This window comes from Mustela nivalis (genome assembly GCF_964662115.1).
Source record: "Mustela nivalis genome assembly, chromosome: 7".
NCBI lineage: Eukaryota > Metazoa > Chordata > Mammalia > Carnivora > Mustelidae > Mustela > Mustela nivalis.
In genome coordinates this window covers 132,989,751-133,013,934 of record NC_139026.1, presented here as the reverse complement: position 1 = coordinate 133,013,934, position 24,184 = coordinate 132,989,751, and the positions used below count along the sequence as shown (strand labels likewise).

The 24,184-nt window shown below is 44.2% G+C and overlaps 1 protein-coding gene and 1 long non-coding RNA gene across 11 annotated transcripts in view; one reads left to right on the top strand and one right to left on the bottom strand.

Annotated features, from left to right (window-relative positions):
• LOC309869525 overlaps positions 1-16,994 on the bottom strand; it is a 29,121-nt gene extending 12,127 nt beyond the window's left edge. For 2 of the 8 annotated variants that reach the window (XR_014314227.1, XR_014314229.1), the window contains exons 1-4: positions 16,905-16,994; positions 14,650-14,800; positions 8,247-8,314; positions 1,691-1,809 (exon numbers count right to left, since the gene is read on the bottom strand). This is a non-coding gene — a long non-coding RNA (uncharacterized lncRNA). The other 6 variants (XR_014314228.1, XR_014314230.1, XR_014314231.1 and 3 more) reach the window with 6 other exon arrangements.
• PRTFDC1 (phosphoribosyl transferase domain containing 1) overlaps positions 15,875-24,184 on the top strand; it is a 96,113-nt gene continuing 87,803 nt past the window's right edge. For all 3 annotated transcript variants that reach the window (XM_082740855.1, XM_082740856.1, XM_082740854.1), the window contains exon 1: positions 15,875-16,121. In XM_082740855.1, coding sequence (XP_082596981.1) covers positions 16,074-16,121 — 48 coding nt within the window. In that variant the 5' untranslated portion in view covers positions 15,875-16,073. The remainder of the gene's footprint in view (positions 16,122-24,184) is intronic.

Below are 24,184 nucleotides of genomic sequence, written 5' to 3'. Positions count from 1 at the left end.
AGGGGCAGCACGGCTAACTTTAGGACTGGCAGCATCCATCTTGCTGGGTGGCTCAGTCGGTTAAGTGTCTGCCTTCAGCTCAGGTCATGATCCCAGGGGATGGAACCCCACACCCGGCTCTCTGATCCTCGGGGACTCTGCTTCTCCCTCTTCTTCTGCCTGCCTCTCCCCTGTTTGTACTCACTCTCTCTCTTTGTGTCACATAAATAAAATCTTAAAAAAAAAAAAAAAAAAAGAGAAAGAAACAAAGAAAAGAAAAGTAGCCAAAATACAAGGGTTGGGAGAATAGAGAGTGAGTGATTATACATGATTCAACTTTGGGGCCTCCAAATGGAGGAGTCCCTGTATGGTGGTCAACCTGGAGTAAGATACAGGGTTCCTAGGTGATACTATGGGATTCCAAATATTCTGTCTGCCCTCATCAACATGCTGCAGTGTCTGAAATGCCACCATCAGGTCTCATCGGGTCCTCTAAAGTCAGATTACCTACATGGGTAGAAGGGCCTCAACCGAAGTTGTCGGAAGGCACGTAAGGGAGTAGGGGCATCACGGGGGGCTGAAAAGAAGCCATGGACATGAAGTCGTACCGTTCAAGGCAGGTCTAGGGGGCAGGACTGTGGGAGGAGCTTAGACAACAAAGGATATCGTGAAGGACATTAGCTGCTTGATGAGTGAGGGAGTGGCAGCATCTCTATGAGGAGATTGCTGAAAGACCTAGAAGGCTTTCCTGCTTGCTAAGCTTGCCTGGCGGGGCACCACATTTGTGTAGTCTCGAACTCCTCAACAAGGCTAGGCTTACACTTGGCTTGCCTTGTTCATCAGCCTTGGAAGAGGTTGTTGTCAGAGAGAAAGGAAACAGAATTCTTCTTCCTGCTGGGCCTGGGAAAACCCCACTTCCAAAATAGGGATCAGAAGGAAGAAGGAATGGTCTAGTACAAGATCTCACCTGCCGACAGGCCTAAAAAAAAAAAACTACCAGGTGATGACATTTCCACCAATATTTTCCACTCTTTTTGTGTCCCAGTGATGATTTTGCTGATAACCAGAAATACCAGAAGCCTTGTCTATGTAAATCTGTTAAAATATTTTTAAAAAAATAATGTATTGCTTTACTACTTCTTTTATCTTTAGGATGACTAGTGTCTTGTAGTTTTGGGGGTGCTGAGCCAAAATTATTTGGTCAAAATTATAATATACACACACACAAATATATGCATGTGTATTTAATCATATATAAGTATAAACATATTAAATATCTATATTTTTCACATACCTATATACATACAAGTGTCACTACTACCCACTTAAGGGCACAAAGAACAGTTAGGATCACAGTAAGACTGCTGGTAAGTCTCCTATAGAATTTTTTTTTTTAAGATTTTATTTATGTATTTGAAACAGAGAGAATGAGAGAGAGAGCATGAGAGGGGGAGGGTCAGAGGGAGAAGCAGACCCTCTGCCAAGCAGGGAGCCTGATGCAGGGCTCGATCCCAGGACTCCAGGATCATGACCTGAGCTGAAGGCAGTTACTTAACCAACTGAGCCACCCAAGTGCCCCATCTTGTAGAATTTTTATTCAAGGATCTAAATATGGAATTAAGCCAAGAGTAATGCAGTGAGAAATGCTAGGGCTTTGCTGGACAAGGAGAAAAAAAAAAACAACACAATTCGTGATTTTTTCCTGCCCTACCTCCATGGCGAGCATTCTGTTCATTTGAGGGGTATTGTCATTTGTAAGAGCCAAAGCCTTTCATCATTTCTGGGCATGGCATCCATCAAAGGCAGGCCAGGTGGTGCCAGCTGCACTTGCTGAAAGAAATCACACGGTGTCATTATGAAGAGTAATGACAGAAGAATGGGTTAGTCCAGACCAGCTGGATACGTCTCTTCCACTTTCTCAGTGTGTGTGGCTATACACACATGCTCACACATAGACATACTCCAGAAAAAGATGACTTCGGAAGCTCTGAATGTGTGGCAGCAGAAACTGAACCTGGTACCTATGGAATCCAGAATCTTCTAGTGTGTTAGGATGAGCAAAGCCGTGGGTCTTACTCATAGTGGAGACAAAATATGCTCATTAAATTAAGTAAAAAAATAACCCAATTGTTATATGACTTTCCAAAGGCATGCATAGCCAATAAAATGAGAAACAGAGACATGGCCACATTTTATTCCCCATTAACAGTAAGAACCATCAAACATATACAGCAGTTATAGGGTCCGTAGTGTTCTCCGTGCTTATTAAATAAACTCACCTAGTCCTCATAATAACTTTATGATGTAAATGTGATTACTATCTTCTTTTACCAATAGGGAAACTGAGGCACAGATAGGATGGGTAATTGTTCAAGACTCCACCATTAAAGGTCAGTACTGGAAGTGCTGATAGGAGAATGTGGATGTCCATAAATAAAGGAATACATTCGGGGATCTGGAGTACGTCTTACAAAAATTTCATTTCATCTCTAGCATCCTTCGTGTACCATATTCCACTCACTTCATTGCTTACGTAGATGGAATGGTGCGTTCTAACAGAGGGAGATTGCACAATGGAAAAGGTGTCCGGGAACCCGGCTGGCAGCACAGGCTGCTCAGCTGACGCTGGAAAGTGACTCAGAGGAAGGTGTTCCTGGTGTCCAGAGAAAGCCCTAAGGCACTGGCAGGAAGGATGAAAGGAAACCGGAGGGTGTTACCGTCCCAGAGAGTGACGGCACTGCTTTCAAACTTAGTGAGAAAATTGCACATACCACACGTAATGGGGGCTTCCCCTTATTAGCTGTGTTAGTATTAAGTCCTTTTCATATACTTCATTTCATTATTTTTTTTTACGTTGGAATACAGTTGGCAAACAATGTTACGTTCATTTCAGGTGTAGGACATAGTGATTCAACAACTCTATGCGTGATGTCCCACAAGCGTGTGGCGACCGTCTGTCACCATAAAGGACTATCACAGCATCACTGACCATATTCCCAGGGTTTGTACATACTTCATTTTTCTTTTTTTTATTAAAGCTTTTTATTATTTCTTTGAGAGAAACAGAGAGAGAGCACAAGCAGGGGGAGCTGCAGGCAGAGGGAGAGGGACAAGCAGACTCTCCTCTGACCAAAGAGCCCAAGGTAGGGTTTTGATACCAGGACCCTCAGATCATGACCTGAGCCGAAGGCAGAGGCTTTTACTGACTGAGTCACGCAAGCGCCCCATACTTCATTTTTCTCCTCCAATTACAAGGCTGACATAAATGCCAATATAGAAATAGCATAAAAGTCACATTCAAGGAGCGCCCGGGTGGCTCAGTGGGTTAAATCCTCTGCCTTTGACTCAGGTCATGATCTCAGGGTCCTGGGATCGAGCCCCGCATCGGCCTCTCTGCTCAGCGGGGAGCCTGCCTCTCCCTCTCTCTCTGTCAACCTTTCCGCCTACTTGTGATCTCTGCCAAATAAATAAATAAAATCTTTTTTAAAAAAAAAAGTCACGTTCAAGTTTCTTTTTCTATTTTCTAGACATATCTGGAGATTTTAATTCATACTCCCGTTGGAGTGTGTTTGAAACTTGTTCTTCCGGAGGAAGACTGTGAGTCTGAATGTTCTTTGTTCATATCACTGGGAGATCAGTCATCTTCCAAGTTACATAATCTCACTAAATGCAAAAAATGAGACTAGGTTTCAGGTGGTTGTGTGGCTTCAGAATTAAGTTTTGTTATTTTGTGTTTGATGGATTCACATAGAAAGCCGTTAAAGGCAGCAAAATTAGAGCCCCATGACTTCCTGACGGTCATGTAGCTCATTAGGGAATGAGAAAGGAGATGTAACCCGTATTGTTCCAAAAGAAAACACAAAACGTACAAGGTAGGGCGGTGGCAAGAATTAGAACTTACGGAGAAGGGTCTGAGTATCCCTCAGTGAAAGTAACCTGACCACACAGTGGGTGTACTATACAAGGAGCCCTTGCTGAACTAGATGACTTCCAATAATCCTTCTGCCCCAACTCGAAGACTTGGCCGGTTCATTTCAAAGAGAACTTAATTTTCTACATGCATGGACATCTAAACATTAGAACATGGGATGAAACCATTCCAAAGAGTAAGAAATGGAAAGACAGCTCTGTTCATTTTCTTTGAAGCACGTGAACTCGGTTTTCTAAAAACCAGAGAGGTGGTGGTGAGCTTTCTGTAATGCTGGGACTCAGAATTAGGGCTGAGCAAGTACTCGAGGGCTCTGTGGCTCCTGAGGCCTGGGCATGCGCAAGGAACAGACATGGTAGAGGGAAAAGTAAGGGAGGGAGGAAAATTAGAATACCATGAGTGACAAAGATCATGATGCTAATGTGAGCCACAGCAATCACATCAGGTCATCATGGAAATTCTCATTTTGCAGGTGAGGAGCTGAACCTCAGGCTGGTAAGTCCCAAGGTCACATTAATTGGCAGAGGCATGACACAGACTTCCGATGATTCAGGATTTGCCTGTGCGACCAGGTACTCACCCAGGCAGTGGCTTGAGCAGCCCAGCATGCACAGCTCTCTATGAAAGACAGGTCTAAGAAGGGAAGGTCACTTCCAACTTCCACGGTAAGCCTCAGGAATTTAAAATACCATTTGGGCAGTCTTATGTCCTCCGCCGAGACTCACCTTTCTTTATATTAAATGGAAAGAATATTAATGAACTTCGGAGGTCTCTTAAACTCAACTCCCTATTTGTAAACTCAAATCCCTATTTAGAAGGACTAGGAGAAAATGAAAAATGATTGAGTCATTAAGAAAAAGACAGTGTAGAAACCAAGTTTGGGTTTTGCTTTCCGACCTGAACTTGATTTCTTCCTCTATGTTTGAAACATAGTCAATGTTTTCTTTATGTTTGGGTTATGTTTCTCTATTCCAGGAAGCATCTAAGAAAGAAAACCCTCCCTCAAACTCTTCTAACATTATTCCATAGCCAAAAGGGCTATTACTGTTTATGGGTCTATTGGCTATGGGCTACACAGTTTCCTTTACCTCCTTGAAATAGAGTAGGAAACAGGTAAGGCCATTGTAAGAGTTGTCACTCTAATACAGTGATTTTTTTTTTAAGATTTTATTTATTTATTTGAAAGAGAGAGCTCAAAAGGAGGCAGAGAGGCAGGCAGAGAGAGAGGAAGGGAAGCATGCTCCCTGCTGAGCAGAGAGCCCGATATGGGGCTCCATCTCAGGACCCCGGAACCATGACCTGAGCCAAAGGTAGACACTTAACCCACTGAGCCACCCAGGCACCCCAAGACAGTGATTCTTAACTGGGAACAAGTTTCCCCCCACACCCTGGGAGGGATACTTGTTACTTTCTGAAGGGTTTTTTGTTTTTGTTTTTGTTTTTTGAGAGAGAGAGAGAGAAATAGAGAGGGTGCATGCATGCCCGGAGACATGGAGGTAGGGGAGGAAGGCAGAGGGAGAGAGAGAGAGAGAGAATACTAAGCAGCCACACCGGAATGAAGCCCCACTCAGGGCTCCTCCATCTCACGACCCCAACATCATGACCTGAGCTGATATCAAGAGTCAGATGCTTAACCAACTGAACCACCCAGATCCCCTGGGGATAACTTCCACAACTGGAAGCTACTGGCTTCTAGTGGTTACCCACAAGCGATGCTGCTAAACATCCTGGGGTGCACAAAACAGCCCCCACAGCAAAGACTGATTCAGTCCCAGATGTCAATAGTGCTCATGGTGAGAACCTCAAGTCTAAGAGCAGATGAAATGCACTGAGCTTACCCACCTGGGCACTACCTTTTAGGCTTTCAGACCTAAAGAAAACAGCACAGTGGAGTTGCCTGGAGTGTTCTGACAGGGGGAGAGGGAACATCTCTTCCACATTCTCTAGTAATTTTCAGAGTTCATCGGATGAGCTTAGGTAATTATTTCCACCATCTCCTTTCTCTGTGTTTCTCATTACACAAAAGTAAACTGGCTTTTGAGAATTGTTGCTAGTCTGTTGGACATCACTTTTCATAGCTTGATCTTCAAGCCAGAGTTTCCTCCCTTTCTTTGTAATAAGGAGTAGAAAATGTGGAAGAAGATTCAGAAAAACTTTTCTAACACAAAGAGGTTTCCGATTAACCACCCAAGCGACAATCTCAGTAACCTTCTCAATATTTAGCATTTCTAAAAGTCTGCTACTTTAAAAAAAAAAAAAAAAAAGTAGTTGATTAGACAACAGAACCCAGGAAATGCACCTAAAGCAAGAACTTAGAAACAAACACAAAGTAGTTCTAAGACCTAGAAAACATGTTGAGAAAGAAGGCAAAAGGTACCAGGTAACAAAAATGTCATCACATAAAAGGTAATATGACTTCACTATCAAGGTAAAAAAGTAAGGAGTATAAAGTCCAGGTATGACGTTCATAAGTCTGAAGACTGTCTGTATCACCTAAGCTTTGGCAAAATCCCTAGACCCACAGAGAAGTCTGAGTCACTCATCTCTCATGCCTTTATTCTCTGTAAAAGGTGACCCAGGTGTATGTTCTGTGGCTGAATGAACGCGCTGAGAAAACTGAGTGTAAAAGGCCACTGACGTCAATCGCAGGAAGAGAAAGAAATTATTTCTCAGGTAAGCATTTGGCCTTTACTATAAAAACTAGATTTTTCCTGTCTCCAATTGCTCCGAATGGCTTTAATTTAAAGATGCGTTAAAAATTTTCACTGTTGTGACTTTTCAGGTTGTCATTTGTGCGTCTGGTATGAACCGAAGAGAATCTGAAGGTTATTTCTCAAGCCAAGAACAGAGTCAGATAACGTCAATGTTGGCCTGAGCTTTGAGTTCAAGAGGTTCGTGATCATTTTGCTGAAAAAGTGGAGAATTTAGAGTGGAGAAATAGTGGAGAATTTGAGGTAAAGTGAGCGCTTCACCTCAGCAGGAAAGCCACTGATTGCAGTAACCAATTAGCATCTAAAATGACCTGCTGTACCAAAGCACCATTTCTGATTCAAGGTACAGCTCTTTGCCATAGGATTTTCCAGGTCACTCCTTACAGAGACACTGAGAAAAATGTTAAATTATTATTTTCCTTAATTAAGTAGATGCCACACCCAACATGGGGCTTAATTAAACTCATGACCCTGAGATCAAGAGTGCCATGCTCTACTGACTGAGCCAGCCAGGTGTCCCTACATGATTTTTAAGTTTGGTCCATTTACACTTATTATTTACATGTAAACCATACATACTAGATGACTGGTGTATTTATGATTGATAGAAGCTTATCTGAAGTATGTTAAGACTTCTGGAAGTTAACTTTTATTGTTATCCTTCATATTCCAAACATTAAAAGCATTAAATCAAGTTACTTTTTTTTCTTTCTAATGTAAAATTTAGAAATATAAAAAAATAGACTTCTTATTTCAGAATCCATCATTATTTGTACTGATCAGATTCTTTTCCTGTAGGTTATTTTTGCTTTACACACACGTACACACACACTATATATACACACACACATATTATTTATATATGTATTTATATTTATTATATATATATATATATATACATACATACATAAAACAAGTTGGTAACACAATATAATTTCAAGGAAATTGTTAGCTCACTTACATGAAAAAACTTTTAATAAGACTTTTAAAAAAATTTTTTTTTGACAGTGAGAGAGAAATCACAAGTAAGCAGAGAGGCAGGCAGAGGAAGAGGGGGAAGCTGGCTCCCCGCCGAGCAGAGAGCCCGATGCAGGGCTCGATCCCAGGACCCTGAGACAAAAGATAGAGGCTTAACCCACTGAGCCACCCAGGTACCCCAAGAAACTTTTATAGATTGTAGGTTTACTAATTCAAAACTCTTCAACAGATCTATTTATTCACACAGAAATTCCAACTGACCAGAAATTCCATCTAAAATTATTCTATTTTAGGGATGCCTTGGTGGCTCAGTCAGTTGGGCATCTGACCCTTGTTTTCTGTGCAGGTCATAATCTCAGTGTGGTGAGATCGAGCCCCATGTCCAAGTCTGCTCTGCCCCTCTCCCTTCCACTCCCCTGCCCTGTGTGCAGGTTCTCCCTCTCTCTCTAAATAAATAAACAAAATATTTTATAAAAGATAAAATTGTTCTATTTTGATAAAAGAGGCAATGTGTTGGGAACTCCTGAGCTACTCAGTCCCCTGAGTACATTACTTTACTTAAATCTCACAACAACCTTAAGAAGTAGGAACTAAAATTATTTTCCTTGAACAGATGTAGAAATGAAGGTAAAAAGAAGTTAGAAACTTACCCAAGTTCAGGCAGTAGGTGGTAAAGTCTGATTTTAAAACTGAGTTTGTCTGACATAGAGCCAAAACCCTGAAACAGAGCACCATAAACTTTTCATTAGTCTAGATATTACTTTATGGACTACTACAATAAAAGCACATTGTTTTAAAGTAATCTTTAGTTAAGAATTAATCACAAATTCAAACTGACTTTTCTTTTAGTTCTAATTACTAAGCTTTTAGCATATGTTAACTAATACCCTTTTCCTCAAAACTCAAAGTGTTTTTGCTGTAAAATTTTATTCAATTTCAGCTAAAAATTATATAAAATTTACTATAACTTTCCATTGAAGAGAGATATTAATATTGTAAGCTAAATTTAGCACTATATGTCAAGAACCTTAAAATATTTATACCCCCTAATTTAGGAACTCCATTTCTGAAGAATTTATCCTCCAGAAATGGTTAAAATGCATATAAACATTTTATTAAAAACATATTTATTTATATGTAGTTATGAAATCAAAATTTGGAAGTAATAAAAATACATGGGGAATGGCTAAATAAATGATGGTATTGCCATTTCAAGTGACATTTGTACAGAGTTTATTAGAGCATGGAAAAAGACTTGTGTGATGTTTATTTTGCTTAGAGTGTGAGACAGAGAAGTACAGCAATACAGAGCAAGTATTTAGTCACAACTGTGTAAGATACTTTCCAGAGTCACAAAAGTGGAAGACCCCAAAAACATGTTTAAAATGCCTTTCTATTTTACTTCTATTTGTCCAAGTGTTCTGATTTAAAATTATTGGTGCATACTACATTTAAAATGGAAAAATACATTTGAATTTTCTTTTTTCAAAAAGTCATAGGTCAGCAAGATGGCAGACTAGAAGTTCCTTGCTCCTATCGCCCCACAGCAACAATAATATGGCAGATATTCTGGGATAAAAAGGCCTCTCTGGAAGCTCTGGATCGAGGCTGGAGGTTGTGAAACCCTGGTGGAGCCCATCTGGAGGGCCCTTTGGAGAAAGCAAGCCCCGGTCCCCATGTGGTAGACTCCAGACCCAGAAGCAGCCCTGTGCACCTGTTGACTTGCTACAGCCCCATTTGGTGTTGGTCCTATGGGAGGAGCCACACCCATCCTCTGGGAAATCAGGTTGGACTTGCCAAGAGTCCTACAGGTACAGCTGAGGTGGTGACTACAGTAAAGAGATTCTTAGTTGGAAAAGACAAAGAACTCAGTTCTTTCAAGTACAAACCACAGAACTATTAATGTGGGAGCTACAATAGATGTCCTTTGTCCTGGATATTATAGAGACCTCCTTGGAAATTCCAGGAGCACAGCATGCCCACACCCAGTATGTTTACTGGTTCACCTGGATATTCTCTATGCTGGCAATGTCTACAAACCATTGTCTTTGAAAGCCACCATACTATCATCGAGAGAGACCAAGGGGAATGGAAGCAATGAGATGGCTTTCCTCTCTCTTGCTACTCAGAAGGCTGTTCTTGTTCACAAGCTAGGGGGAAGGAGAAAGAATGAATGGGGGTAGGAATAAATTCCTTGTCTTCTAGGACATGCAAAGTTTCATGTCAGCTTGAAGGACTATACGGAGATGGAAAAAGATCTCAGTCATGTCCAATTAAGTTCTTAGTCATATATTTTTTAAACATTTTACTTACTAGAGAGAGAGAGAGAGAGATCATGAGCAGGAGGAGGGGCAGACTGAGAGGGAAAAGTAGACTCGTACTGAGCAGAGTCAGGTGGAGGGCTCAATCCCAGGACGGTGAGATAATGACTTGAGCCAAAGGCACACCCCAACCAACTGAGCCACCCAGCTGTTCCATTAGTGCAAATTTTAAAAAAGAAAAACACAACAATACTTAGTATGAAAATAATGTTCTATTTAAAGGTTTAGTTCTTTCAGTGTATTTTTAAAACCACGTAAAACGTCTTACTGGGAGAGAATATTAAAAGTATAAATTAAAATATTTCACGATAGTGTAATTTAAAAAACTTTTATAAAACACCCACTCTGGGAAAGGTATCCATGGTCAACAAAGTTAGGGAAACATGGCATTTTGCTACAGTCTCCTTGAATATTGACAATGTACGTTGGCATGTTGCAAGCTCCTAGAAGTCCCAGAAGATGGAGGTGTGTTTAACTTTGCTTATCTCCTTGTTTGTCCAACCTAATGAATCACAGCCTCATCTTTTTCAAATATAAAGAAAAGCGACACAAAACACACCTTAGAAAATGTTGCTCTAAGTCCCCCCTCTTTTTCTGTCTTAGCCTCTTCCCTCTGGAATTATCTGGAGATAATTCCAGACCTCAAGCCACCTCTCCCCAACCTCTTTCCCAGGCTCCCACTACTTCCTATCTAGAATACAACCCATACTGGTGATACTGATGAGTTCCTGGGACTCTGCCAGTGAGGACCGTACGTCTATGCTGATCTGAACAGAACCTATGTACAGTTAAGAGATTAAGCGGCTCAATTCCCACTCACGTTGGTCTTCCCTTTCCCCACCCCAGCCAAAGTTGAAGGAGATCTCCTTGGGTTTTGTTTTTGTTTTTGTTTTTTGAACGGGACATCTTTCCATTAGAAACTCAGCACTGGCTGAGACAGCCAATTAATTTTGCATAAGCTGCCACAGCAGCATTAGATGCTAATCTGTTCATTCATAACCACAAGGTATTGTGTTAGGGTCATGTACATGACTTGTGCCTCCAGCCCTGTGGATTTATTTAGTGCTTCGCCTCTAGTTCCTGCAGCTGTGTCCTTTCAATGACTGCTTTATGGTGGCCAAGAGAGTTGAGGTCGGCTGCCAGGACTCTGAGATCTGCAGGAACACATGGACGCATTATTCTTTTACTCTGAAGCTATCCAATTCCTGTTCCGGTCAGATGGGGAGATAGTGGGAGGATATCTCTGAAACAGCCCAGCACTTAGCGTTGGTGATATTACTCAGGCCTGACATTATTGCAGAAAAAGCAGGCTGACGTCTATCCATCGTGTGTTCTTCAGTGGAAGGTTAATTACTAATGAAAGTGTAATAATACAAAACATAATTCTGAAAGTAGCTCCTGGCTTTATTTGTAAGAACGACTATGGAGCCATTATTTCCTTTATTCTAAGACTACACATTGGATCCTGCTTCAAACAAGAGGCGGTGAAAGAAGGCTTACTATGCTAATCGAATACTAATGAGGCTTTGGTGTAAGTTGTTTTGTGTTACAATTATTTGCAACTATATTTCTTCTGAACATATGTACCAGAAGGGGCCAAACTACCTCAAAGGTAGCAAGATTCCCACTTAGCCTGAATATTTGGAAGAAAGTATCTTGCCACTTTTTCTTCTATACTTGTAACATTTGTAAAGGGTTTTGTTCAGCACTAAGGAAAAGCAAAATATCATCATCATTATTACTGGCCTTTGTCCACAGTGGATTTCATCCAGACTCTAACCAGTGACTCTGTGACTAACAATCTGAGTCACTAAGTTTCATATGTTTATGTATTTCAACACAATTCCCAGGCTGAGAGGTTTTTTTTTTTTTTTTCATGTTTCAGGGCTTAGAAAAAAATAAATGCCTTTCTGTTATTTTTGAATCCAGGGTTACTGAGTAACAGACTCCAAGCAACTCAACACACAGATTGAAATGCTCCTTCAGTAACAGATTAGTACGGTCAAAAGTTTAAAAGCTACCGGAGTGTCCAAAAAATCAGTACGCATTTTTAGGACAAAAGTGTTTTGGTGAGGTGGAGAATTCAGGTAAGTATAAATATTTGTGATTACACCATGGTAGTGACACATGATAATCTCAGAATTTAAGATGCAGGGAATCTTGGGGCTCCTGGGTGGCTCGGTCAGTTAAGGGGTTGACTCTTGGTTTCTGCTCAGGTCAAGATCTTGGGGTCCTAGGACTGAGCCTTGCATTGGGGTCCTCGCTCAGAGGGGAGTCAGCTCGAGGATTCTCCTCTCTTTCTGCCCCTCCCACTTTTGTACACGCTCCCTGTCTCTCTCTAAAATAAATACCCCCCCCCAAAATGAAATAAAATGCAGGGAATCTACAACTAAAATGTGATATGGAGAATGACTGAAAAACTCAAGTGTATTTATTGGTTATTAACTTAGCAAAGAGGTACATTTTTATTCTTACAGCTCCTTCAAAGAAATATCAGAAAATGGACAGTCTGAGCTAAAATATCCCTTTTTTATGTGGAAAATTCCATTATTTTACTAATTTTCTCATTTTCCTTATCAATTCTCATACCAACCCCAACTTGTCTCTAGACTGTAACTGCCCCTGATTGGTCCATCACACACATTTTATTTTATTTTACTTTTAAAGATTTATTTATTTATTTATCTGACAGATATCACAAATAGGCAGACAGGCAGGCAGAGAGAGGAGGAAGCAGGCTCCCCGCTAAGCAGAGAGCCCATGCGGTGCTGGATCCCAGGACCCTGGGATCATGACCTGAGCCGAAGGCAGACGCTTTAACTCACTGAACCACCCAGGCGCCCCACACCCATTTTAAAAAGGCAATTACCCTGTCATTTTCTGTTCAACTAACTTCACAAGCATTTGCTCATACATTTTCACGGTATCTCAGATTAATAGCACCTTACAGTTTCATGCAATTTTTCTAAGGATTCTCTTGCCTGTTATGTTATTCTCATCATTATATGCAACAGAGAAGCAAGGTATTGTCCCTTTTTATAGATGAGAAAATTGTGGCATATTAGATTGGGGTATTTGGCTTAGCCTCATTGGCTAAGATGATAAGAATTATCACTAAAAAGAAAAAAAATCAGAATTCTAATGCAAAGCTATCCCATTAGACAAGCAACAGAAAGTTGAGATTTTAAAAGAAGTTTTGCCCCTAGATTCTCATAATTCAAGAATAAGAATTAAGGCTGGCCAGATGAGTTGTTATTCTTGGATATTTGTCCTTGCAATTACTATTCCTGATATCAAGTATTACATTGTGTTACCTTAATGCTGCCCAAAGTACTGAAGTATAATTAGATCACATAAAACGTTATCCAAATATGACAAGATAATAAATTCACTTTTAAAAATGATTTGTAAAAAAAAAAAAAAACAGGTATATTAAAAAACTAGAACGGGGTACCTGGGTGGCTCAGTGGGTTAAAGCCTCTGCCTTCAGCTCAGTCATGAGCTGGGGGTCCTGGGATAGAGCCCGGCAGCCAGCTCTCTGCTCAGCAGGGAGCCTGCTTCTCCCCTTCCCCTCTCCCTCCCCCACCGCCTGCCTCTGTCTACTTGTGATCTCTGTCTGTCAAATAAATAAATAAAATCTTAAAAAAAAATTGAACAAAACTCCAAATACTTGGTGTCAGCTTTTATATTCTAGTATAATTTCTACCAAGTTCTTGGAAAATTCATTGACCAATTATATTTGAAATCTCATCCTTTTCGTCTTTAGTTCCTTTCACTCCCCAGGTCTTTAAGTCAATGCAGTCAATTCTAGAGTACTCTAGATTTGCAACACCCAAGTATGGGAACCACTAACTAACCACAGGTGGCCACTGAAAACCTTTAAATGTAGCTACTTTAAACTGAGATGTGCTGTAAGCATAAAACACACTAGATTTGAAAGATCTATTATGAAAAAATGAATAGACATCTCGATAAATGTTAAAGTGATATTTTTCCCATATTGGTTTAAATAAAATGAATTATTAAAATTTTTAAAAACTGTTCCTCATTGTGTGGTCTTCTTAGGATGTCCTATACAGGTCTATACAGAATGTTCTTGAGCATACATTCATAAAATTCCTGTTGCCATCCAAGCAAGTTGTATTTTTTCATTGTGACCCCATTTGGTTCTGCATTTAAATTAATGGCCTTTCTAAGGAAAGATTCACCCAGAGTTTCTCTTTCATCTTCCACAATGTCTGAGCTGGGCCCTTTTTGATTTCTGTTTAAAAGCTACACCTCTCATTTAATTTGAGGTCCCTTGTCCCTGATCTGACTGACACGGGACCTACAGTGAGCCTCCTAGGGGTAAGTTTGATTTTGCAGCAATAAGTGATAAAGTGGGATACTTTACAGCGGGCTTTGAGAACCGCCTGCCTTTGGCTCATCTTTGTGTCTTAGTAGCACGGATTTCCACGTCCCACCCCATGACTTCTCCCCATAACCTGCGGGTAGGGTTAAAGCAGCTCCCCAGCGAGTGTTGGGAACTCTACAGTCTGATCGCAGCACAGGGAGAGTACTTCTCAGATCCTGGAAGTTTTAGGGACGGTGGTTGTGAAGATACTTCCTGGGCTTGGTCTTTGATAACTGTCAGCGCAGGACGGACTTTCTCACCTTTGGGAAAAGGGTTGAGAGGCAGAGATAAAAATGGCCCTGAACAAGGACCTCTGACAAGGAGGAGCGAAATGTTTACCTACACGCCAGGAAACAGTAGCGCCCAGTGTCCAGCGCGGTGCCTCGTGTCTGCGAGCCACGGAGCGGTCCTCCTCGCATTGCGCTGGCATCTGGGGGCGTCACATCAGTGCCGAGCGCCGCCACGTCCGAACGACCAATAATTTTCCAACCTAGAGCGACATTAACCGTTCGATGACTATTTTCCCCTTAAGCCGAGCAAAATCTGCATTCCTCTCCCTGCCGCGCGCCAGAACCCAGACACGAACAAAATAGCCTTTGGAGAGAGAGGCCTGAACCCGAGAACCGTGTTCAGCTCCGGGGCTTCACGCCCAGAACCCGGCTGCAAAGACCGGACAGCAGCGAGCAGAAGGAGGATAGAAGCCAGGAAAGCGGGGCCCTAGAGGAACGGACAAAGAACCCGCACACTCGGTGGGGAGAAGGCTGGGACCAGGGGTTCCATGAACAAAAGCTTCATAAAAGAGGCTTTCGAGTCTGAGAGCGATCGCTTTAAACTGCACCCCGAAGCCATTAAAGTCTGGCCCTAGGGTCTCAAAAAAGTGGTAAAGTAGATAATTTGTAAAGATTTCTCTCCCCTCGCTCGCCGCCCCCCTCCTCCCGACCCCCGAATAGGGGTAAAGAAAGGCCCTATTTCAGATTCCGGATCCTAAACTACGGGCTTAGGCTGGGAAAAGCCATCTCGGGGCGTTTCGACGGTTTAAACACACACACACACACACACACACACACACACACACACACACACACACACTCAGGAGAGTTTCGTCCACAGCCGTACTTCGAGAGCATCCCACATCGCAGACTCTTCCACGGATTTTAGTCGCGATAATGAGCGCATAAAAATTAGCAGGAAGAATTCAAAGACATTGTTCGCCTGAAAGCCGCGGACCACACAGCCTTAGGGAGGCGGGGGCCATGGGAACACTTTCTGTTGCTGTAAAATTCCAGCCGCCGGGCAGCCCCGTCGTCCCGAGTCCCAGCGGGGAGCAGCCAGGCGGCGGGGCTCCGGGGCTCCGGGGCTCCGGGGCTCGCAGACGGGCGGGCGGCGGCCGCGAGGGACGCGCCCCGGGCCTGCGCTCAGGTGGAGCGCGCGCGGCTCGGCAGCTGCGCCCCGCGCCGCCCGCCCTGCGCTCCGGGCCCGCATGGCCGCCCGCGCCCCGGGACCCGCCGGGAAGGGAAGGGGAGGGGAGAGGAGAGGAGGGGAGGGCCGGCCGGGGGGACGCCGCGGCCGAGCCGCTGGAGCCGCGCCAGGCTCGGGGTCCGCGGCGCGCGGTCCTTCCCCAACGGCTGGCCTGGGGCGGGGCGGCCCCGTCCCCGTCCCCGTCCCCAGCCCGGTCCCCCCACAGCCCCATCCCCCTCCCAGCCCTGCGCCCTCCCAGCTCCTTCCCGCGCCCTCCTTTCCTTCCCGCTTTGCCGGGGAGAAACATGGCCGGGAGCAGCGAGGAGGCGCCAGACTACGGGCGAGGCGTCGTGGTAATGCAAACTGCCGATTTCTGGGCCGAGTCGTGCGCTCCCCGCTCTCTCCCCTCCCCTCCCTCCTTGGCACCCTCCTTTTCGATTAAATGCCTGAAATGCATTCGCGTGAAATGCGGGCGGGCCCCTGCTTTGTTCTCCCGTCCCGGGGCGGATGGCCTCCCTGCTCCCTCCCTTCCCAGCCGCCCCCCTCCCCGCGCGCGACCTGACCCGACACTCAACAGCCCTTCACCCCGTGTTCTCAGTGTCCCCCCCCCACGCCCCACTCCGCGCCCCTCCCTACCCGCCCGGGCCAGGAGTCGGACACTCCGGCGCTGAGCCTGTGTGGGGCCGGGTCCCCACTCCGGCTAGCGAGGACGGGTCGCCTTTAGGAGCGCGGCGGGTCCGTGAAGACCCTCGCGCGCTACTTGTGGGGGCCTCCCTCCCTTTGTGCTTCCTCTCACCCCTCCAGCGCAGGCTTCCAGTTTTGTTTTCCAGAAGGATCCTGAAGCTTCTCGAGGGCAGCTAGGAATTAAAGTTGCTCAAATGGACGGAGTTTGAGCTTTGAAACGTGGGCTGGGACCCTGGGGTCTTTGCAGATCGACACAGCCTAGAGCCTCTGGGGAGTCAAGTCTCCTTGTGAGCAAAAGGGAGAGGCTGCGGCCTTGACCCTTTGAGCGAATTGGAAAGATTTTAAAATATCTATCTAGTAGTATGTCCGGATGGGAAGATGTAGGATGATGGTTTCCCAGACCAGAGCCTCTTTATTCCTGGGAATCCCTCAAAGAGTCAATCAGAGAGTACCTATCTGTCAGTGTCCTGGAATCAAATCCGTTCTTGCCCTGTGGCCACTGGCGTCTGCTCCGGGCTCCTGTCTATGAATGGTTTCTACAGAAGGCGGTGGTTATTACTGTGTCAGGTGTATGAGCTGGGGTGAGGGTGGAGAGTGGGGCTGACTTGCTGCATTAACACTTCGTTCTTCAGAGACCTGTGGTATTTGCAGAGAACCTGTGATTATGCATGGATTGCATGGGATTTCAGGAAGGAAACACCCCACACTCAGCAGAACTCATCAGGTTGAAATGTGTCGCTCCGTTCTCAACTTAATCAGCAGACCATTTCTGTCTTCAAGAATGAGGAATTCATTTATTTATTCATTCCACATCTGTTGACTGTCCTGCAGAGTTCCCGGGTGGTGTTCTAGGCTCTGCAGATAGAGCACGGAACCAGACAAAGCTCTGCCTTCACTGGGCTTCCATTCTAGAGAAGGGACACAGACAAGCAAATAAAGAAGATAATTTTGCATAGGGATGTGTGCAGTGAAAAGAAAAGAGAGCGATGAGATATAGAGTGATTGGAGGAGAGCCGTGGCACAGAGCCGTGCTGTTTTTGCTCAAGTGGTCTGGAAGCCCTCTTGGCAGTGATATTTGAACCATGACCTGAGGCAGTAGCCATGTGAACACTTGGAAGGAGAGGTACAGGGCACACTGATTGCAAAGAAATCATTGTATCTTGAGAAGAAATCCTCACACCCAATTTATGCTTTAAAAAAAAAAAATCACTCCAGTTGCCATGGAGAGAATAGTCAGACCTAGGGGTGGGGGATGGGGACAAATGAAAATATAACAAGGGAAATAAGTTCAGTTCTTGAGTCTGTAAGGCCTCCAGGTCAAGATGCACTGCAGGTGCAAATTCATATTTGCAATTGAGGAGAGTGACTGGATAGACTTGGAAGTCTTCAGAAAATAGAAAAATATCTGATGCTTGGCTTGGATAGGAAGGCACCGGGAAAATGGGACAAAAAAATTATAAACTGCTGTTATGGGTAGAAACTTGGAAATCCCCATATGGAAGAGTGCCCAGCAGAAGTCCGATAAAGAGACCGAGAATGAATAGCAAAGCCCAAGAGGACAGACAGGGTAGTAGGTGTATAGGGAAGGGAGTTTTGTGGAGGGGCGACAGGGCCCCTTAAGAGCGTCAAATGCTCCAGGAAGAGCAAATAGGACAAAGATGGAAAAGAGGCTGTTGTATTTAACAATTGCAAAGCCATTAGCCTTGAGAATCATTTAAACAACCATCCCATCAGTAGAATGGCTACAGTATAGCACTACTCTTTAATAATATATGCTTTAGCAAGGAATTAGGTAAATTGATATGACTAATAAGATGGGCGGATTGTTAAAAACCAAAAAGGCGAATTATGGAAGAGTATAAATAGCCCAATCTATTAGTATCAAAAGAAGCTCTCTGAGAAGCAAGGTAATTTTGTGAGAAAGACGGTTTGAGGCAGTGAGAGGACCTCATGAGAGGTTGGAAACAATGTGTCATGGGGACGACCCCTGCATTTATGCTATTTTCTACAGTAGAGCTTGGCATCGTCAGATGAACTCAAGCTGGATACAGATAGGGAAGGCAAATTCAGAACGAGTTCAGCGTTCTGGGGAAGCTTCCCAGAACGTGGCTTCGAGGGTAGAAATGAAAGACAAAGCTTAAGAAGATACCTATACAGGGAAAATAGAGAGCCCTCAAGGATGGTTGCAAAAAAACCAAAGGGTATGTGTAGCACTAGTGGAGAAAGGGAGCAGGTAATGATAGCGAGCGTTTACTGAGCACTTACTATGTGGTTTCCCTGTATTATTCATTACCTCCTTGCAAATCCGTGAGGGAGGACTATAATGATCTCTGCTTTACAGAGGGGGAAACGGAGGCCCTGAGACATTAAGAAAATCCCCAAGGTCACATAACTAGCAAATGAAAGAAGCAGAATTGAAGTCAGGTTTTACTTACGGTGCCACGTAGAAAGCTGTAATTGCAGGAAGTCCTTCGAAGGTGGGACGGCTCTAGAAGATGGGGTGTGGCATGACGATGACGTAGTTTGGGTTAAGGCAGGTGAAGGAGCCACTGAATATAGTGTCTAGTGGGATGATGGAGGCAGGTTCGGGGCTGTCCAGGAATGAGGTGCAGAAGAAAATTCCAAGCTGGTAGGAACTCTGTGAAGAAGATGGGGGGGCGGTTTGCATAGAGCCAGAGGACATAAACATAAAACAAGAAGTATGGTTGGTGCAAAAGAAGGGACTATTAAGAGATTTAAGATGGCTCTCTGTTGAATCGGGGAGGTAGGACATTAGTAGATTCTTAACACTACGCGGTAGGAAATGCTCATTGCAAAAAAGAGTTGTAGACTCTGAGTTCAGAAACTTTGCTCAGGATTGAATGGTCCCTTGATCTGGAGGCAGTGAAATCACCAGCCCGTGATTAGCACATCTTTGTTCCCATTTAAGGAGAGATAAAGATCTCTACTCACCTGGCCTTTTGGGACCAGGTTCTTAGATATGTTTTGTTTCTGCCAAAGCACTGTCAAGAGAACCATAGCTAATACCTACGCAGTGAGTTTGGAAGGAAGAAGAAGAAAAAAAAAATTTTTAAATAATTGTTGTGTTTCTCTTATGGGTCTCCCCTGACCAAAGTATTGGGGCAGTATTGGAGATAAGTAACCAGATAATCCTTTTAAAACCCAACTTTACCAGGTTGCATGCCACAGAAGAGGAAGGCTTGTGTGATAACAAGGTGTCATTTGGTCTTTATAGGTCTTTATTCCTCTGGGAGCAGAATCTGGAGCCCCTCTTTTAGGGATCCGCTTCTACACATGGTCTCAGCGTGTGGTTTGAGGCGCCCATCACAGCATGCCTCTTGACCTGGGCCAGTCGATGTTTGATGTTCCAGTGTAGGGATTCCTGGAAGCGGAGCTGAGGGAGGAGACTATTTTTCTCCCTGGTGGTCGAGGGGTAGATGTAAATTGGCAGCACCCATGGTCACTGCCTGAAGGAGAGAGGGGGGCCCAGCCTGTGGGGCTCAGAGGCAGAAGCTTTTTGTCTGTGTTTCCAAACTAATTTTCTCTGTGGGGGTTTGGGGGACCTGAAAAATGGTACAAGAAATATACTAAGCAAAAACATTATTTTTAATGGCTTAGAAGGCAGGTTTTCGATACACCTTCAAATGGGAAAAAAAGAGATGCAGAATGAGTTCTGGGGTTTGAATTTTGTATAAAATGGCTCAGTTAATGTGTTTGTCACTTCCCCAGCCTAGCCATGCTTTGTGTCTTTGGACAGAGAAAGCATTGTTCTGACTAAACTTAGAGCATATTATCTGTGATACTGAAACTATTTAAAGATTTCTTGTTTTGATTTTTTAAAAAGCAGATGAATAACATAATTATCTCCAGTTCATAGCAGCCTCTGTTCCTTTAGCTTTAGGACTTACTTGCAATGCAATTTGCATGCACCATTAAGAATTACAAGTAGTAAACCAGTAGCTTCCCCTTTAAAAAAAAAAATACTACTTTTTCTTCTCCATGATAAGTGTACTCTTTAATCCCCATCGCCTGTTTCACCCCCCCCCCCACTTCCCTCCTGGTAACCAGCATTTGTTCTCCAGGATTAAAGTCTGTCTCTCTCTGTCTTTATTTTTCCTTTGCATCTTTAACTTATTTCTTAAATTCCACATATGAGTGAGATCATATGGTATCTGTCTTCCTCTGACTTACTTCACCTAACATAATACTCTCTAGTTCCATCCGTGTTGTTGCAAATGGCGAGATTTCACTCTTTTTTATGACTGAGTAATATTCCTCTCTATATATACACCACATCTTTATATGTTCATCTGTCGATAGATACTTGGGCTGCCCCCCCTAGTTTGGCTTTTGTAGATAATACTGCAATAAATATTGGGGTGTCTGTATTCCTTTGAATTAGTGTTTTTGTATTTTGGGGCATAAGTACCCTGTAGTGTGATTTCTGGATTGTAGGGTGGTTCTATTTTTAATATCTTGCAGAACCTCCATCCTGCTTTGCACAGTTTGCATTCCCACCAGCAGTGCATGAGGGTTCCTTTTTCCCCACATCCCTGCTAACACTTGCTGTTTAATCTCTAATCGTCTTTTTATCTCAACAAGGAAAACTCACTATATCAGACTCATTGGAAAAGGCAAGTTTGGATTACAGAATAGTTTTAGAGAAATGTATTTCTTCTAGTTTTAAATGTGTAACTTTAACTAGGGTAACGACATTGGCCAATAGGTTGGAGGCCTATTTGTAAATTAATTCTGTATTAATTGATTCTGTAAATTAATTTTGTTCTGTAAATTAATTAAGACCTTTAATTTGCAGGTTAACTCGTGATGTTTCAGCACACCTAGATGGTTAACCCTATAGACTAGAAGACGATGTGAGAGTTTTATTTCCTTGATATATCTCACTGAATCCTCACAATAGCCGTGAATGACTGGCAGTGACTCCATTTTATAGATGAACACACTGAGGCACAGAGAGTTAAAGCCCCAAGTGAAGCCTTCCTCCCAACATGCACTGGATTTCTAAGTCTGGGTGCTTGACCACTGCGCCAGGCCACCTCTGACGACACGTTACCATGATGGCTCTTATCAATAGGTTGATTTTGCCATTTGCTTATCATTTTTTTCTTCTTTTTGACATCAGTTACTAGGCACTTATTATACATCAGGAAGTGTCCTAGGAGCTCTAAGTAAATTATCTCTCTCTCTCTCTCTTTCGTTTTGTTTGTTTTTAAACAATAGACATGTATTTCTGATAGTTCGGGAACTTGCAAGTCCAAGATCAATGTGCTGGTTGACTTCATTCGTGGTTAGGACTCTCTTGCTGGCTTGTAGATAACTGCCTTGTTCTTCTCATTGTGTCCTCACATGGTGGGGGAAGAGAGAGAGAGGAAGAGGGGAGAGGGACAGGGGAGAGAGAAAAAAAAGAGAGCGAGCGAGTGCGTGTCTGTGCTGGAGAACTCCCTGGTTTTTTTCTTAGAGGAGCACTAATTCCATCAGGAGGGCTCTGCTCTCATGACTTAATTATTTCCCAGAGGGCCCACCCCCTCATGTCATCACCATGGGGGTTAGGGCGTCAATACCTGAATTGGGGGGGGGGGCACTGTAGATGCAGCTTCCTTGCAGCAGCTCCTCAAAATGGGGTTATTCCTGCCTGCTTTGGAGACTCGCTGTTCTCTCTGAATCCTCACACCAAGCCTGACCATAGGTTTTATTGTGTCCTATTTAAAGGAGGGGGAAACTGAGTATCCGGCAGGGTCAGTACTTTCCCTAACATCACAACTGGTAAGGGTCAGCGCTAAGCTCTAGAACACAGAGAGGAATGTAGGCTCTGAGATGTAGCCAGAGCCGTGGGGGCGGGGGGCGGGGGGGTGGTGGAATTGGGGGCAAGGCAGTAAAGGATTTGCACAGTGGGAAGAATGGGCTCAGAAGACCACTAGTTAATGGTGCCACCATCTGGAAGGGCTCCAGGAAGTGGAGTGGGGAGTGTGTATGTGTGTGGTCTGGAAGGGGAGCCAGAAAATGCCGTGTACTTGAATGATCTCCCGGGGGCCTCATGCTGGTTGGGGTTCTTGTCTGGCCTCTACGAGGGCTTGCCGGGGGGATCTTCAGCAGGCTCATCACGTCCAGCTGGCGTTCAGGCTCTGACAGGGGACGGTGGTGTCAATGGTTACAGCAGGCCCAGGGAGGTCTCAGGGCCGGAAGAGAGAGTTGCTCTGTGCAAATTCAATAGTTGCACCGAGCCAATTTGCAGATAGAGGCAGAGCTTACGTGATACTTTTCAAATATGCAGATGGCACACACCATTTGGCCAACAGTCTGCGCCTGGTAGATTTCTAGAGCCTTGAGCCGCAGTGCTCTTGATGTAAGGAGGCAGATCGAGACAAATCAGTTTGGGTTGGAGCTCAGGTAGTATTGGGTAGTCTGCGGATGGAGAATGTGTCAGTCATTAACCCACTGAGCATTTTTGAGCACTTACCGTATTCCAGATCACTTTGAGCACTTTGAGCTCCAGATCACTTTGAGCACTTACTTTATTCCAAATCTGAGTGCAGGGATTTCAACAGTGACTCAGACATGGTCCCTGTCAGAAGGCCCTGACGTCCAAGTGGGAGGAGACAAGATAAGTGCACACAGAGAGACATACATGTGTCACATCCGGTGGGAACACATGCTGGAAAGGAAAGTCAAGCTGGGGAAGAGGGATATAGAGATGAGTAGGAAAGAAAGGAGTGCTATTTTCTCTAGGGGATCAGCTAAGTCCTCTCTGTGGAGGTGACATTGAAGTCGTGGCTTGAAGGAAGTGAAGTGTAAGCCATGTAGAAATCTGGGGGAAGAGTATCACAGGCAAGAGAGCAGGTGCAAAGCTGTTGAGATAGGAGCATGCCTAGCATGTTCAAGGGTCAGCAAGAAAAACGTGGCTGATGCATGGCAAAGGAGGAAGAGAATGCTTGTAGATGAGTCAGAGAGGTGGCCCCATGGGCCATGGTGAGGACCTGGGTAGTTCTCGGAGAGAAGTGGGAAGCCCCTGAAAGAAGACGAGTAGAAGATGGCAGCCATGTTGGAGCGGGATGGGGGTGCCAGGGTGGAAGGCAGTGGTCCCTGAGTAAATGATGGTGGTGCAGACAGGGAGGTAGCAGTTGGGATGCTGACAGGTGGCCCTGGTTAAATTTTGAAGGAATTGATGATAGGATTTGCCAGTGCATTACATGAGGGAATGAAAGGAAAAAGTCGACAACAACTCCAACATGTTGATCTGAGCGAGTAGAAAAATATGTTGTCCTTTGCTGAGCTAGGGAAGGGATACATTTGGAAGAAAATGCCCTTAGGTTTGGTTTGGCTGGCATCCCAGAACCCAGAACTGGGGTGGGTCTGGGTAGGGGCTGGACCATAAGTTGCCCTTCCAAAACCTGAGCTAAGGTTTTGAGTCCTGGGTGAGGAAAAGGGCGGAGAGCTGGGGGACATGCCAGAATTAAATGAAGGGCAAATGGGTTCTATTACAGATAAGACCGAGTGAGCCAGAGGCTGGAGGAGGCAGGAGTCTTCTCTAGGAGCCTGAATGGGAGTCTTTGGAAAGACAGAGAGCTACGACGGTCCTATCTATGAGGAGTTTGGGAGAGAAGATCAGAGGGTAGGAGCAGCTAGCAAGACCTCCAGAAATAAGTGAGGCCTGACCTGAGCTTCTGCGGGAGGGGATTGAACGTGGAAGAGAGAGAGAGAGAGAGAGAGAGAG